Raw genomic sequence first — 17,576 nt, forward strand, 5'->3', positions numbered from 1 at the left:
CTCACACACTCACCCCCTCTCCCTCTCTCATCTCACACTCCCTTCCTCTCTCTCACACTCCCCCCGCACACTTCCCCCTCTCTCTCACTGCGTCTCTCTCTCATCTCACACTCCCTCCCTCTCTCACACTCCTCCTCACACTACCCCCTCTCTCTCACTGCCTCTCCCTCTCTCATCTCACACTCACCCCACCTCTCTCTCACACTCCCTCTGCATTTATTTCTGTGCAGCTTACAGTTTTTTTTATGTATTACACTGTACAGCTGGCACAAAACAACATATTTCACGACATAAGTCAGTGATAACAATTCTCATTCTGACCAAAGTTCTGTAAAATTTTAGGTCTCGTATCTTAAAGGAACAACATCATAAACAGTAAAAGTAATAAGGGGGAAGGGATGATAAAGTCACAAAGGGAACTGCATGGTAATTTGATGAAAGACAGAACAATACAGTTAATTCAGTGCAAGTAGTGAATTTATATATAAATTTACAACATGTCCAATGTTCACAAATAAAGCATAAGGTGTTATATTTGTGCTAATCACAGACTGACAGCTGGACAATTTAAGGAAATAGGAACTGAATGTTTACTGTCCTGGTTTTCTTCTTTCCATGTTTTGCAGGGATTCTTTCAAGATGTGTTTTGAACTCGGCTGATTGTGTACAGCCAGCAATCCCAGCACTATCAGGATGTGCCATCTGTACTACAGCCAGAAAACAAACATCCTCATTTCCCAGAAGTATGGATAGACTCACATAAACAAACAAACTCGAGGGTTACAGCAAATTCGGGACCCCAGTTACAGCTGGATATTAGGAAATAAACTTCAGAGATCTTACACTTAGCATTGAGGCATCCCTGCGGAACTCCATTAAGTCCTCGCTGAGTTTACTTTGGTTTTCATCCAAAACATCTAAAACAATAGAAAAACACTGGTTTCAAATCAGAGTCCACAATAATTAATGCACTTCAAAGTCTATCATTAGCATTTTCAAACTTCATGTGACCAAACTGTCTAACAACTGTTAATTCTTGCAGCACTGAAGGCAGCTTAAACCTTCTCTTCATTTAATTTATTTTATTTGGAGATACAGCTCGGTACCTGGCCCATCTGGCTCAATGAGGTGGTCACGGGGAGAACATACAAACCCCTCAAAGGCAATGGTGGGAACTGAACCCACGTCACTGGTGCTGTAATTGCGTTATGCTCCTGTGCCGTCCCACCTTCTTGCAAATTACTGAGATGATGAATTTGGTTTAGATGGTTTAACTCCAAATTAAAAAGGACAGTATGTTTGTTTTTTCATCAAAATGTACAGAATACCGGGAATTAAAACAAAACATGCCACTTTGGGTAAGATGCAAGTGGATATTAATGGAGTGCAATTGCTGTCATACAGCACAGAAACAGGTCCTTCAGCCCAAATGGTCCATACTGACCAAGATACCTATCCAAGCCAATCCCATTTGCCCACATTTGGCCCATGTCCCTTAACAACTATCCTAGCTTTGTACCTATCTAAAAGTTGCTGGTGAACGCAGCAGGCCAGGCAGCATCTCTAGGAAGAGGTGCAGTCGACGTTTCAGGCCGAGACCCTTCGTGCCTGGCCTGCTGCGTTCACCAGCAACTTTTATGTGTGTTGCTTGAATTTCCAGCATCTGCAGAATTCCTGTTGTTTGTACCTATCTATTGCTTTTTAATGTTGTTAGTGTCCTTGCCTCAACCATTTCCTCTGGCAGCTCATTAGATATACAGCCAACCCTCTGGGTGAAGAAGCTGCCCTTCAGTTTCAATTAAATCTCTCACCTTAAATCTAATATCTCTAGTTCTAGTTGTCCCAACCCTGGGAAATAGATGGTGTACTCTCCTTATATTTAACCCTCATGATTTTACACAACTTTTTATAAGATCGCTTCTGACTCTGATGAATAAAGTCCTAGCCTACTCAACGTCTCTCTATATCTCCGCCCCTTGAGTGCTGGCAACGTCCTTGTAAACTTGATGCTGACAACTACGAAATACAAAAATAATTTTCTGAATATTTACAATATTCTCTGAATCAATTATATTGGATTATTTTGACATTATAACATAGAGGATATCTGAAGATTAAAGATAATTCAATTAATTTTTATTTTAGAGATACAGCACGGAAAAGACCTTTCCGGCCCAACCAGCTGCGCTGCCCAGCAACCCACCTATTTTACCCTAGACTAATCACAGGACAATTTGCAATGACCAATTAACTTACTAGCTGGTAATGTCTTTGGACTGTTGGAGGAGACTGGAGCATCCAAAAGAAACCCATCTGCTAATGGGAAAGGCATGCAAACTTCTTAGAGAATGCCGGAATTGGACTCTGAATCCTGCTACCATGGTGCCCAATGTCAGAATCATAATGGAACAAACATTTACGGACCTGTAATATCTATTTAAAGAAAGGGTATTTGTTCCACTCTAGTCAATGGAATTGAATGAAGACAATTCAATTAATGGCCAATAGTCTTGCACAAATTAAACACTGGGAACCAAAGTTGAATTATTGCATTAAAACTGGTATTCCCACATACCAAATTTCAGTTCCAGAGACTTCTCCAGCTGGTCAAGTTTTTCAGAGAGTTTCCCCAGCATTGACCTAAGGAAGGCGATCTCCTGATCCTTTTGAGCCAGTCCAACTTGCATCTCGTGAAAGCGATCATCCGTCTGCTGCAAGAACTCCTTCAGACCCTCAAACTTGCACACCTCCAGGTGGGCTTCGTAGGTGTCCTGGTTCCCCACAAACACACACCTGATTGCGGAGGGATGAGAAAGGGGAACAGGCAATAAGTACCGAGTGGTTTAATTAGAAAACAGAAAATCCTGAGCAACACACACAGAGTGCTGGAGGAACTCGCAGGTCAGGCAACATCTATGGAGAGGAATTAACAGTCGACTTTCCTGACTGAGACCCTTCAGCAGGACTGGAAAGGAAGGGGGAAGAAGCCAGAATAAGAAGTGGGGAGAGGAGGAAGGAGTACAAACTAGAAGGGCAATTATAAAACAGTAATTTTTGTGCTTGGAGTTGATGCATTTCCAAAATGTGAGGGTCTTACTTTCAGCTTTGTTTTTTTTTTTGCATTTAGAAAAATTGTGCAATGGAACAAAAAGCTTTTGGAATACTACAGCATAATAACCTAGTTTGTGATGTGTAGACTGCATGTAAGGGCTAGCTACAGGATAACTGAAATAAAGACCTGAGTTCAGTTAAGCTTGAATCAGCTCTTTTGGTAATCTGAATTGTGTGACTTCTATTGATGAAAGGACTAACGTTCAATAAGGCAGCACGGTTAGCGCAATCGCTTCACAGCACCAGCCATCACCAATTGTGGTTCGGTTCCTGCCACTCTCTGTAAGCAATTTGTACGTTCTCCCCATGACCACGTGGGTTTCCTCTGGGTGCTCGGGTTTCCTCTCATGTTCCAAAGATATACCAACCCATGAACACTACCTCACTGCAATTAGTGCAAAAGCAGTGAGGTAGTGTTCATGGGTTGGTATACATATTTATATTTAATTTGGCTTTTTTTTTTGACATTGATCAACAAAAGAAGATTCTTTTCATGTAAAAGTGAAAACAGATCTCTATAAAGTGATCTGCCGTCCTTCAACATCTGCAGGTTACTAACCACATTCTGTGAATTGCATTCACTTTGTAATTCAATTTTAAATTCAGCATTTTATTCCACTAACTACCACAATTTTTAAACAATTTGATGTTTAAAATGAGAGCCAAAAAAGAAGCCTGACGACTCACACTCCATGATTCAGAAGTAGCTTCTTCCCTCCACCATCTGGTTTCCAGGAACACAACCTCATTATTCCTTCTTTTTGCACAATTTAGTTTTGTACATGTTAGTAATTTGATGTCTTTGCACAGTACTACTGCCACAGATGTCACATTCTATAAGACATGATAATAGACCTGGTACTGAACTGATATTTTGCAAATATATTGCTGTAATACTCACCCATATTTTGAGTGGGGACATTTGATGTGTTCACATTGCTTAAGATGGGAATCAAGATTCATTTTCAACAGCGGTGGGCAGTTGGGATTGTTCGGACAATGAACTGGCCTATAGTCACAGCTGCCCTCGTGATCTCTGCAAAAAGGCAAAATATTATGATAAGACAGTTTCATTTTTCCATTTATTGTTCAGAAGAACTGCTTCTTTCACTATTTGTAACAACTTCTCCATCACAATCATTTATGATTCTGGTACCGATGGCTCAGAGAGGAAACATTCACCCATTTAGAGTCATAGAGCTGTACAGCATGACAACACTCAACAATGCCGACCAAACCATCTACCTCAGCTAGTCCTATTTGCGTGCATTTGGCCAATATCCTTCCAAACCTTTCCTATCTGTGTGAATATTGAGCACAGTTGCCAGGATCATAAACGTAATCATCTGAAATCAATCTCAGTTTACTGAGGAGTGTGTCACTTAACTTGGACCCAGTGACAGTCAAGTAATAATATACACCTAGTGGCCAACTTTAGTAGCTACCTCCTGTACTTAATGAGGCGGCAACTGAGGGCATGTTCATGTGTTCTTCTCCTGTAGTCCAAGGTTTGATGTGTTGTGTATTCAGAGATGCTCTTTTGCACACCACTATTGTAATGTGTAGCTGCCTGAGTTACTGTTGCCTTCCAGTCAGCTTGAACTAGTCTCGCTATTCTCTTCTGATCTCTCATATTAACAAGATATTTTTGCCCACAGATCTGCCACCCACTGGATGCTTTTTGTTTTTTTGCTCCGTTCTCTGTAAACTCGAGACTGTTGTGCATGAAAATCCCTGAAGATCAGCAGTTTCTGAGATACTCAAACCACCCCATCTGGCACCAACAATCATTCCACAGTCAAAATCACTTAGATCACATTCTTCCCCATTCTGATGTTTGGTCTGAACAATAACTGAATCTCCTGACCATTTCTGCATGCTTTTATGCATTGAGTTGCTGCCACATGATTGGCTGATTAGATATTTACATTTACGAGTAGGTGTTCAATGTATACCTAATAAAGGGCTGTGTGTACTTCTGAGTCACAATATTGTATGATTTGTGATTTGAATACAAAATATCAGCTAGTGGTACTCCCATGTTCCTGTTGCTCCAGTCCTTCCTGGTGGCACTGATTTGACAATTGCCATCAGGGTAACCTGGATGAGTAATTACTGTGCATTTTGTAGACAATCTACACTATAGCAATGGTCTGCTGATGGCAGAGGGAATGAATATTTGTAGTGAACAGTGGAATACCAATGAAGTACCATACAAAAATAGTGGAGCAGTTCTATTGAAGTTAGGCAGCATCAATAGAAGGGAACAAACAGTGAACGTTTCAGCTAAGACCTTTCGTCAAGTCTGGTTCTGATGAAGGGTCTCAGCCCAAAACATTGACTTGCTGAGTTCCTTCACCCTTTTGTGAAAGTATTTGTTTTGGTGGTTACTCTCCCTGTTTTTCTTAAACTTGAAGTACTGTATGTGGTGAGAGCTATAGATTTTACTTCAAATGGCACTCCCTAAGTGCAACTCTGTAACATTTGTTTAGGTTATGCCCCGTCAATCTCATTCACTTTCTGGTGTACGAGGCAAGAATGAGCCAGGCAGGTACCTTGACATCTGCCACACTGGACCATCTTGGGTTTAATAGAACCTTCGTTCATAGAAATCAGAAACCGCACCAAACAACTTTATTAGATCATTTTAAATTAGAGCATTTTAGATCAGTGAAAATCTACTTATAGATTAGATAAAAGTTTTAACAAGTTTAAACTAATTAATATCTTCACACCCTGATTTCTAGTCCACATTGAAGAAGAAAACATATACTCAGTGGCCACTTTACTAAGTACAGGTGTGGAACCTAGCATGATCCTCTGCTGCTGGACATGTTGTGCATTCAGAGATGCTCTTCTGCACACCACTGTTGTACCTGTCAGCTGGAACCAGTATAGCCATTCTCCTCTGACCTCTCTCCTTAACAAGGCATTTTTGCCCACAGAACTGCCGCTCACTGGATTTTTTCTTTCGTTTTTCGCACTGTTCTCTGTAAGCTCCAGAGACTGTTATGCATAAAATCTCAGGAGATCAGCAGTTTCTGAGATGTAAAAACAACTCCATTCCATGGTCAAAGTCACTTAGATCAAACTTCTTCCCCATTCTGATGTTTGGTCCGAGCAGCAACTGAATCTTTGACCATGTCAGCATGCTTTTATGCATTGAGTTGTTGCCACATGATAGGCTGTAGCTAATAAAGTGGCCACTGAATGAATAGGAACATAGTTATCTGGCTGCAAATTACAGCAGCTCTTTCCATAGTTAAATTTGTACTATCAAATGTGGTACTATAATAAAGTTTAATCAGAATTATCTTTATTAACAAGACTTAGCAAGCAATCAGTGTATGTAATTACTTCATCTACTAAACCTCAATTATCAATTAACCGTGTGTTCCTTTATGACAGCTTTTGGGTTGCATGTTTGAGATGTGCCTGAACTAGCTTATCTAATAAACTAGACAGAGAATTAAAAGAAGCAGGAACACTACCCAGAGGCAAGAGAAGCAAGTCTGAAAATCACTGATTAACATGATTGTCGACTGCTGTGTGGGATTACATAGACTTGGTCGACGGGGATGTTCCATGACAGTACTTTTGTAATAAAGTGTGTAGGGTGATCAAGCTAGGACTTTTCCCTCCGGAGTGAGAGAGGGCAAGCGGTGACTTGATAGTGGTGTAAAAGATGATGAAAGGCAGCCAGAGACTTTTTTTTTCCCAGGGCAGAAATGGCTAACAGCAGGGGCTTAATTTTAAAGTGATTGGATGAAAGTATAAGGGGGAGGATGTCAGAGGTAATTTTTTTTTACATTGAGAGTGGTGGGTGTGTGTAATGCCCAGCCAGGAATGGAAGTAGATAGAGGCAGATACATTAGGGGCATTTAAAAGACTCATAAATAGGAACATGGATGATAGGAAAATGGAGAGCTATATAGGAGGGAAGGCTAAATCGATCTTAGGATAGGTTAAGAGGTCAGTACAACATCACAGGCCAAGGGGTCTGTGCTGAGCTGTACTGTTCGATATTCCAAGCAAAAATTATCTTCTGAATCACATGGTTCCCGGTTGAAGTAATACTTCTGCATTCAAATTCAACTGTAAAATTGTGGAACCTTGCTCAAGATCAGCTTGCTAAATCTGCCAAGATAAAGTATGCCACTGTTTGATGGTGAAGTACAACTTACTTTCGAGCGCTCAACTTGACGGTAAATGGACATCCTCGTGGGTCAACCTCGAAGGCCCCTGGCTTTCCATTTGAAGCTGGCCTGCAGCCATACTTACAGTGCACAAACAACTCTCCAATCTGCTCAGCTACAGCTATGTTATTAACTACAACTGTCAGCTTTGCATTGTCAACAGGGCACTTTTCTGGGAACACACAAAAACAAAACTAATTAAAGCCAGGCTGCAACATTCAGGACAGAGCATTTTCATTTCCACAATAGGCAGTAACAATGCTTTAAACATATGATTTCCAAATAATAAAATACTCTGATATTTACATATTATTTATGCGATAGAAGTTTATAAAATTAGGAGACATAGACAAAGACGTCAGCATTTTTTTCTAACAGTTGGAATGTCTAAACCCAGAGAGTAAATATTTAATGCAAGAAGGGGAAGTGTTCAAAATGAGTCTGTGGGGTAAGTATTTTTTGTTTTCAAACACACAGCCTGGAATGTGCTGCTAGATGCGGTGGTGGAAGCAGATGTGATATAGGTGTTTAAGAAGTTCCTAGATAGGTACATGAATAGGCAGAGAATGGTGGGATATGGACCATGTTTAGGCTGAAGGCTTCAGTTTAGTTATGCATTGTTAGGTTAATTAATTTGGCACAACATCATAGGCTGTAGGGTCTGATCATGTGCTGCACTGTTATCGAGTCAAAGTCTCATATAGCATAGAAACTGGCCCCTCGGCCCAAGCGGTTCATGTCGACCAAGAAGACCATCTGAGTTAATCCCATCAGCCAACATTTGACCTATGACCTTCCAGGTCTCTCCTCACAATGTACAAGTACAACTGTCTTTTAAAAGTTCTTATCGCACTTGCCTCAACAACTTCTTCAGGCAGTTAGTTCCAAATACCTGTCAACTTTAGTGTAAAAAAAAACTGCCCTTCAAGTTTCTATTAAATTTTCCCCTCTCACCCTAAACCTATGCCCTCTAGTTCTTCAAAGCTGGGAAAAAGACTCGGTGCATTCACTCTGTCTATGCCCTCACGATTTTACGCACCTGATAAGATTTAAAGTTCTATGTGCTAAACTTTAAGTAGGTCATTAAGACTTAGAGCAATCTTTCGGGAATCCTGATGAAGGGTCTTGGTCTGAAACATCAGCTCTTTATTCCCTTCCATAGGTACTGCCTGACTTGTCTTTTTTTTTTAAAATGAGTTCTTTTGGGTTTCTTTGTTTCATGTCTGCCTGTTCGGAGGCAAATCTCAAAGTTGTATAATTTGATAATAAATGCACTTTAAACTTTGAATTCCTCCTGCATTTTGTGTGTGTTACTCTGGATTTCCAGCATCTGCAGAATCTCTCATGGTTATCTTTTACTTAATATTTATTTATTTACTTATTGAGCTACGTCCTGGAATAGGCCCTTCTGACCTTTCCACCCATGCTGCCCAGCAATCCCTGTGTTAACCCTGGCCTAATCCTGGGACAATATACAATGACCAATTAACCCACCAACCGGTACGTCTTTGGACTGTGGGAGGAAACCGGAGCACCCGGAGAAAACCCACGCGGTCAGCAGGAGAACATACAAGCTCCTTACGAGCGACGACGGGAATATCTTTGTTGCATTGTCTGGTGAGGAATATGTAGGCACATGGATGAAAGGAAAATAGTGCTGCATGTTAACTTGATCCTGGCGTATGTCAAAAAGGTTGACACAACATGGTGGAACGAAAAGCCCATTCTGTGCTGTACTGTTCTATGTTCTACAGGACGTGGTGTTGGTTAAGAATAGATGTTGAAGGCTTGTAAATTGCAGTTGAACCATCCAGAGAAGGTGAAATTAGAAGAAAGCATATGCGAACCTAAAAGAGACAATGGGAATCCTAAAATTCTCGATTTCCAGCTTTGTGCTACATTATATTTCCTCTGTTATTACAATAACGTCAGACTGGGACATGGAACAGGAATACACTTTAACCTAAAAGCAATAAAAGATACAGAAATGCTGATGAAAATGGAAATCGTTGGCAGGTCGGTAGCACTGGGAACTGGAAGAAGTTAAAAGTTCACATTCAAAATAATCTCACCATATCCTACACCAAGATTAATTTTCTTGCCTACACAAGCAAAGGCATTTTTTAATTTGCAAAGAAGGCTGGGGGTGGGGAGATGAGAATAAAGTGAATGTCTATGATAGGGCAGAGCCCAAGAGGAGGATGAAACATGAATGAAAGAAAAAATGGAGGCTATGCAGGAGGGAAGCATTAGATTGATCTTGGAGGAGGTTAAAAAGTCAGCACAACATTGTGGTCAAAGGGCCTGTACCGTGCTGTCTATGCTCTATGCTCTATGTTCTACATTCTATACAATATTGCAGTGACACATGCTGATGTGTTTTGGGAAATTCTGTGAGGTACCGTATTCTGTCATACAAAATAGAACTTACCAGATGTTAAGGCGCATCTTCTGCAAAATGTGTGCTGTTTAAAACAACAAAAAGAAGAAAACTAGTGTTACCAAATGCCACTCACATCACTACAAGAGAACCGAACAAGAATCTAAAGCTATGGATTAAACCAGTTTAGACCAGCAACATGTTTTGTGTTCTAAAGCCGATACACTAAGAGTTTCCTTCCTGACCTGATCAACAAAAAAAAACAATAAATGCCAGCTCTGTGAAACAGGGCAACATCCCAGATCAAACAACCATAAATTCACTCACGTTACTGTAAAAACTTTCAACAATTCCAGTACATAAACAGTGGCACAAAGTTTCCCAGCACTAACTATTGGCCTGCTAATTGCGAGCTTCATTTTTATGACAACATGCATTCACCTCTCCTTCCTAATGTGCACAGCTGCAGTAAAAACAGTCGCCACTTGGACGTCATGTCCAACGTTCCCGCTTCCTGTTAAAGGGACTTTCCATGCGATTAAGCAAAATTCACAGTTTCCTGAGAAAGGGCTTTAACACTGTGTAATAAACTGAAGACCATTTTGAAAATAATATCTCACGAAAGTATGAAGGATTGCCAGTAAACCTGTGTTAAGTTTAGAAACAAGAACCGTCCTCTGTCTGAGAACATTTAATAAGCTAATGGAAAGAAGCAAGAATCAGACAGTGAATTCCTCCCCCTTCAGTCATCCAACCTACACCACACAAAAAGTAAATTAAAAGAAAAGCTGCGTTCCACAAGCAGAGATTTAAAGCAAAGCAATAATATTTGGTACATGCCGAGAACAAGATGTGAATCGGGCTAAGTATGACAGGAGGTAGAGGAGCCCTAAGTTCAACACCACCACAGGTTCAGGAACTTGAAACATCAGGCTCCTAAACCGCCATGGATAACCTCACTCACCTCAACACCAAACTGATCACTGACCTATGGACCCACTTTCAAGGACACTAAAACTCACGTTCTCAGTATTATTTACTTCTTTATTTGCATAATTAGACTTTTTTTGCACAGTGGATATTTGTCAGTCTTTAAGTATAGCGTTTTATAAATTCTATTGTATTTCTTTATTTTCCTGTAAATGCCTGCAAGGAAATGAATCTCAAGGTGGCATATAATAACATATATCTACTTTGATCTCCTGCTGACCTTTTAACCTACTCTAAAGATTAACCTACCTCTTCCCTCCTACATAGCCCTCCAGTTTTCTATCATCCAAGTGCTTATCTAAGAGTTTCTTACATGTCCCTGATGGATCTGTCTCTACCACCAACCCTGACAGGGCTCTCTATGCATACACTACTGTCTAAAAACACTCTGTGTAAAAAACAAGAAAACCTCAGGATAGCATTTGGTGACATACACATACTTTAATAATAAATTTACCTTTGACTGACATCCCTCGAATCACCTTAAAATTATGCTCCTTGTACTTTGACTTTGAATTTGTTACCTTTCTTTCCTTTACAATCGACATATTAACGTGGAGTACTATTTACATCCCACTTCATATTCTGACAAAGTAAAAACCTCCTCGCAAAAGACAAGTATCAGAAATTCCAACAACCATTTGAAATGAACTCTTACTACATAAAGTTGCCCAACAGAAATAGTTAGAGGAAAATTATTCACACTATCTACCCCTTTTCCAGTCTTAGCATAGGACTGCAACTGAAAATATGGTTAGACAAATGCTTCTGTATTACTCTGTGTATATATCCAGTGCTTACTTTATTAGTTACTTCCAGTACCTAATAAAGTGGCCACTGAGTGTATGTTTGTGGTCTTCTGCTGCTGTGGCCCATCCACTCCAAGGTTCTACACGTTGTGCATTCAAAGATGCTCATCTGCATGCATGATTATTTGAGCTGCTGCCCTCTTCCTGTCAGCTTGAACCAGTCTGGCTATTCTTTGATCACTCTGTGGGTGAAAACAACTGAACCTCTTGCCCGTGTCTGCATGCTTTTATACATTGAGCTGCTGCCACATGATTGACTGAGTAGATATTTGCATTAACAAATAGATGTACAGGTGTACCTAATAAAGTGGCCACTGAGTGTATTTCTCAATGAAATGGATATTATGTAGAATTTCTCCACTAATAATTTGCCTAGATGTTTAATGGCAGAATTGCTGCTGCTTGGCTTATAAATATTAATAGCAAGTTATCCCATAATACAAACAAGCCATGAATGCATTCAGGAACTTAAATGATTTTGAGAGTAGATTTGCTTACTCCACATGTCGTGATGACAGGATCTTTGAACACACTGCAGCAAAGTTGGCAACATAATTTTACCGAAGGCTGTTCTGCAAAAACCAGAAGTTCCTGGAACAAGACCAAATCGCAAAACACAGGTAATCACCATATGAAATACAAGAGCGAAACATCACATTTTCGTAACATACTGATAAGTTATTAGCTACGTTTTACTTCTTAGGAATCATAAATCAGCTTAACTTTAGAATTCATCCATTTCACCAGTGATTCATCCTGCTATCTTGAAAATGGATTTGTTAAATAGAAGATTCTAAATATCTGACAAATAATTATTTCAACAGTCATCCAGATTGTTAAAACAGTTGAACATTAACCCAACGTCGATATATTTTTGATGTAGTTTGACTATTGCACCCCAACTTCAGATTTAGACAATCATTTCACTTGGTGTATAAAACACACTCAACGTTGAGTAACTTCGGTTCACGCCCACTGCCACGTTAAAAAGAACTCTCAGCTTGTTTTCTCTCCCTTTCCAAAACTGACACGATGTGCTCGTACCTGCTCATCTTCCTCTTCATGAAGGGAAAACGTAGATCGGAGAGACATGCTCGATTCCGAGTGCAGGGACCGTACAGAGATGGCGGAATCTGACCGACGCGGAGTACTGATTGGAGGCTACAAAAAGACATCACCGTCAGTCGCAATCCTTGTCTCAAGCACAGAGAATTAATTTTAACTAGAGCCACACTGATCATTACTACAGACACCATTTTGATTGCCTACAAAGAGAAGTAGCCAATATTTAAATGTCCACTTTTGAAACTGACAAATGTCCAATCTGATAGTGATCTTTATATTAAAGTAGCTATTAAAATACTCTAATGAATTTGGTAGAAAGTTTTAGTTCTGCCCTTTAAACAAATATGAATATATTCAATGAATAAGTACAACTCTGCAGTTCCAACGGGAGATTGAGACTACAAACTGTTTTGCTGTTCTGTAAAACTTCAGCCATATAAGCTAATATTGCAAGATCTCAAATCCTGGGGACAGCACATCAAAATCCAGATCGCTTTAGAGACTCAAATACAGTTAAATCTTGCAATGATAATTGGAAAGCGTAGCAAAGGAAAATCCAGGAACTTACATCCCCAGCTAAAAAAAGAGAAGAATTTACCTTGTAAATTGAATTAAAGTTGTCTTGTCTCCATTTTCTTAAACCCTAGCAAAGGCACTGGCTGGGCTAACAATGACAACATAGGCATTGTGCAGCCACACTTGAGCTAATCACTGCGAACCTTTTGCCAAGTTTTTTCTGTTCCACTAAATCTGGTGATTTCCTGCCATTCAACTAACATGCGTCGCACTTTGCCATTTCCTGTACTGGGGGCCTTACTGAGGGCAATAACGTATGCCATCAGCAGACTTTACAGAGATGTCTACGCGAAAGTTTGTCTTGTGCTTGGAAACAGATTAGCAATTAAGATGGTACTTAAAATAAGCCAAGAAAATCCCAGAGGAAGACTTAATAATACAAGCTAGCCGTATGAATAACAAACTATTTAATTTGTCTGAACCAAGGCAGAGTGAGGAGCTGCTAGGAAGGGCAAAAGACAAATAGTCTTTTTTAAAAATATCAGGTGTGCAAATTATACAGGCAGAAAAAGATCAAGGACATTTAGTCTGGGTAACAGCTTCTTCCCTGATACTGCAAGACTTCTGAGCACTTGCTACCACACAGCACACACTGTTTATGACAGCACCAGTAGCATTATACTGTTGTATATTTAATTATATGTTGTATATGCATTAATGGCAATTTGTATATCTACAGATTTTTAAAATTATATGTTAATATTATTGTGTGGAAGGCAGGGTGGAGATATGTCTCCACCAAAGGAGGTGTGAGGAGCTCCTTCCCTCCGCTAGCCTGTAGATCACCTTTGAACAAGGAGTAGCACCTGCTTAGCCTCCCCACCCCAGTCAGGGTCACGAGAAACCATGGGAGCAGGTGGTGGATGGTCCTATGAGCAGCTGGTGCACATCACAAATCCTGGTTATGTGACCACTGACACCGGGCAGACAATCTCTGAAAGTATTGATAATGGCTGGGGTCACCTGTCTTGTAAGGACACTGCCCAGAAGAAGACAATAGCAAACCTCTTCTGTAGAATTTGCCAAGAACAGTCACAGTCATAGACCATGATTGCCCACGTCATATGACAAGGTACATTATAAAGATGAATATTATTGCGTTAATATTATTTTATGAGCTGTGTCATATATGTGCTGTGTTTTGCATTTTTATTCCGGAGGAATGTTGTTTCTTTTAGCTGTAAACAAGTGTACAAGTGATATTCATTGGAGTTATTATCTACCTATGCTTCAGGAAAGTATTGAATACCAGCCCACACGACAAACAGATTCACAAGCTGCAGACCCATGGGGAAACTAAAACTAAGTGTGGATAAATGCCAGACAGTTAAACAGGATTTTGGGTGGTGGGAAAGAACTGGTATGAAGTAAGAAAATACATTCAGTGACCACTTTATTAGGTACACCTTCTCATTAATGCAAATATCTGATCAGCTAATCAAGTGGCAACAATTCAACGCATAAAAGCATGCGGACATGGTCAAGAGGTTCAGGTGTTGTTCAGACCAAACATCAGACTGGGGAAGTCAATCTAATCTATGTGACTGATTGTTGGTGGTTTTAGTACCGCAGAAACATGAGATCATGAGGTAGAACACAGAACTGCACCTTCGGCCCCACCATGTTGTGCCAATCCATGTGGCAGCCAGAGAGTGAGAATACACGAGGTAATAGAAGGGGAGATATTTTAGGGAATCTGGCACATGAGGTGGTGAACATAGTAAATACAAATATTGGTTCATACAGCTAAGGATACAACTTCAAAGCCGAGGAAAGAGATGCCGTAAACAGTAAGTTCTAACTGGATCCTGTGAGGCGGTGTTCAGTTTTATCTGTCTACAGGAAGGAAGTAGGAACATTAGCAGGAAGCCAGAGAGATAACAGTTTGATGTACCAACACAGCAGAACAAGTTGCCAAGAAAACTAAAGCATTTGGGTAGGGGAGAATTTTATAATATATCTAATATTTTTAAAAACATTGAAGAACTGGGGTTCTTCAAGTAGATACAGGATTGCGGATAAAGTGATTTTTAAGAGTCGCACAGGTCAGAAATAGACCCTTTGAACCACCACGTCCATGCCAATCATCTAGTATCTATTCATAATCATTCCACTTTCCAGCAAGTGGTCCGTAACCTATATGTCTTGGTGATTCAAATGCTCATCCAGATTCATGTTAAATTACGTGTGCGATTACTTGGCTCCACCACCTTCTCGGGCAGGGTGTTCCAATTGCAAACACCCTTGAAGTGAAAAAAATTCCTCAGATTTTTCCCTAACCAACTAACTCATCATTACCTTCTTAAACGTACCGTGTTTATCAAACGTATTCAAACCTCCCCCCCCCACCGCCAGAAGTTTTCATGTTTTATTGTTTTGTTTTACAATATTGAATCACAGTGGATTTAATTCGGCTTTTTTGACACTGATAACAGAAAAACACTCTTTTGTGTCAAAGTGAAAATAGATCTCTACAAAGTGACCTAAATTAATTACAAATATGACACACAAAATAATTGATTGCACAAGTATTCATCTCCCCCTGCCCTTTTAATATGACACTCCGAATCATCAAATGGTGCTACCAATTGGTTTTAGAAGTCACAGAATTAGTTAAATTGAGATCTGTTTTTCGAGACCTGTGTGTAGTCAAGGTGTTTCAATTGACTCGGGCAAATATACACCTGTATCTGGAAGGTCCAACTGCTAGTGGGTCAGTATCCTGGCAAAAACTAAACCATGAAGACAAAAGAACACTCTAAACAACTCTACGAAAAGGTTATTGAAAAGCACGTCAGGAGTTGGATACAAGAAAATTTCCAAGTCACTGAATATCCCTTGGACTGCAGTTAAGTCAAGCATCAAGAAATGGAAAGAAAATGGCACAGCTGTAAATCTGCCTAGAGCAGGATGTCCTCGAAAACTGAGTGACCGTGTAAAAGGGGGACTAGTGAGGGAGGCCACCAAGAGACCTAGGACAGCTCTAGAGGAGTTACAAGCTTCAGTGGCTGAGATGGGAGAGTGGCAAAGAGTAAGAGAGGCAAGACAATGACCCTAAGCATAAAGCCAAACCTATACAGGAATGGCTTAAAAACAACAAAGTTAATGACCTGTAGTGGCCAAGTCAGAGTCCAGACCTCAATCTAATTGAGAATTCGTGGTTGAACTTGAAAAAGGCTGTTCACTCACAATTCCCATGCAATCTGACAGACTTGAGCAGTTTTGTAAAGAAGAATAGGGAAAAATTACAGTGTCCAGATGTGCAAAGCTGATAGAGACCTATTCACACAGACTCAAGCAACACACATCAAAGTTGCTGGTGAACGCAGCAGCCCAGGCAGCATCTCTAGGAAGAGGTGCAGTCGATGTTTCAGGTCGAGACCCTTCGTCAGGACTAACTGAAGGAAGAGTGAGTAAGAGATTTGAAAGTTGGAGGGGGAGGGGGAGATCCAAAATGATAGGAGAAGACAGGAGGGGGAGGGATGGAGCCAAGAACTGGACAGGTGATTGGCAAAAGGGATATGAGAGGATCATGGGACAGGAGGTCCGGGAAGAAAGACAAGGGGGGGGGACCCAGAGGATGGGCAAGGGGTATATTCAGAGGGACAGAGGGAGAAAAAGGAGAGTGAGAGAAAGAATGTGTGTATAAAAATAAGTAACAGATGGGGTACGAGGGGGAGGTGGGGCATTAGCGAAAGTTAGAGAAGTCGATGTTCATGCCATCAGGTTGGCGGCTACCCAGACGGAATATAAGGTGTTGTTCCTCCAACCTGAGTGTGGCTTCATCTTTACAGTAGAGGAGGCCGTGGATAGACATGTCAGAATGGGAATGGGATGTGGAATTAAAATGTGTGGCCACTGGGAGATCCTGCTTTCTCTGGCGGACAGAGCGTAGGTGTTCAGCAAAGCGGTCTCCCAGTCTGCGTTGGGTCTCGCCAATATATAAAAGGCCACATCGGGAGCACCGGACGCAATATATCACCCCAGCCGACTCACAGGTGAAGTGTCGCCTCACCTGGAAGGATTGTTTGGGGCCCTGAATGGTGGTAAGAGAGGACACAGACTCAAGACTGTAATTGCGCCAAAGGGGCATCTACTAAACACTGACTTGAAGGGGGTGAATACTTATGCAATCAATTACTTTGTGTTTTATATTTGTAATTAATTTAGATCACTTTGTAGAGATCTGTTTTCACCTTCGACACAAAAGAGTCTTTTTCTGTCGATCTGTGTCAAAAAAGCCAAATTAAATCCATTGTGACTCAATGTTGTAAAACAATAAAACACAAAAACTTCCAGGAGGTGGGGGTTGAATTTTTTTTTATAGGCACTGTATATCTTCTGGTTTGAGACATTTCTTTTATAGGTAAAGCTTTTGCACTAATCACTCTATCAGGTCTCTCCTCAGCCTCAGGGAAAACAAACCCAGCCTACGCAGTCTTACCCGAC

General features: G+C 40.6%; 1 protein-coding gene across 5 annotated transcripts in view; it reads right to left on the minus strand.

Annotated features, from left to right (window-relative positions):
- Window positions 1-17,576, minus strand: part of traf7 (TNF receptor-associated factor 7) — a 118,542-nt gene that overhangs the window by 25,089 nt on the left and 75,877 nt on the right. For 4 of the 5 annotated variants that reach the window (XM_072269055.1, XM_072269056.1, XM_072269057.1 and 1 more), the window contains 7 exons: window positions 12,531-12,647; window positions 11,985-12,077; window positions 9,739-9,772; window positions 7,296-7,479; window positions 4,013-4,147; window positions 2,576-2,793; window positions 844-917 (listed from right to left, as the gene is read on the minus strand). In XM_072269055.1, coding sequence (XP_072125156.1) covers window positions 844-917; window positions 2,576-2,793; window positions 4,013-4,147; window positions 7,296-7,479; window positions 9,739-9,772; window positions 11,985-12,077; window positions 12,531-12,647 — 855 coding nt within the window. Of the gene's footprint in view, window positions 1-843; window positions 918-2,575; window positions 2,794-4,012; window positions 4,148-7,295; window positions 7,480-9,738; window positions 9,773-11,984; window positions 12,078-12,530; window positions 12,648-13,149; window positions 13,276-17,576 lie in introns of those variants that run through there. The other variant, XM_072269059.1, reaches the window with a different exon arrangement.

Source organism: Mobula birostris, chromosome 9, assembly GCF_030028105.1.
Source record: "Mobula birostris isolate sMobBir1 chromosome 9, sMobBir1.hap1, whole genome shotgun sequence".
Classification (NCBI taxonomy): domain Eukaryota; kingdom Metazoa; phylum Chordata; class Chondrichthyes; order Myliobatiformes; family Myliobatidae; genus Mobula; species Mobula birostris.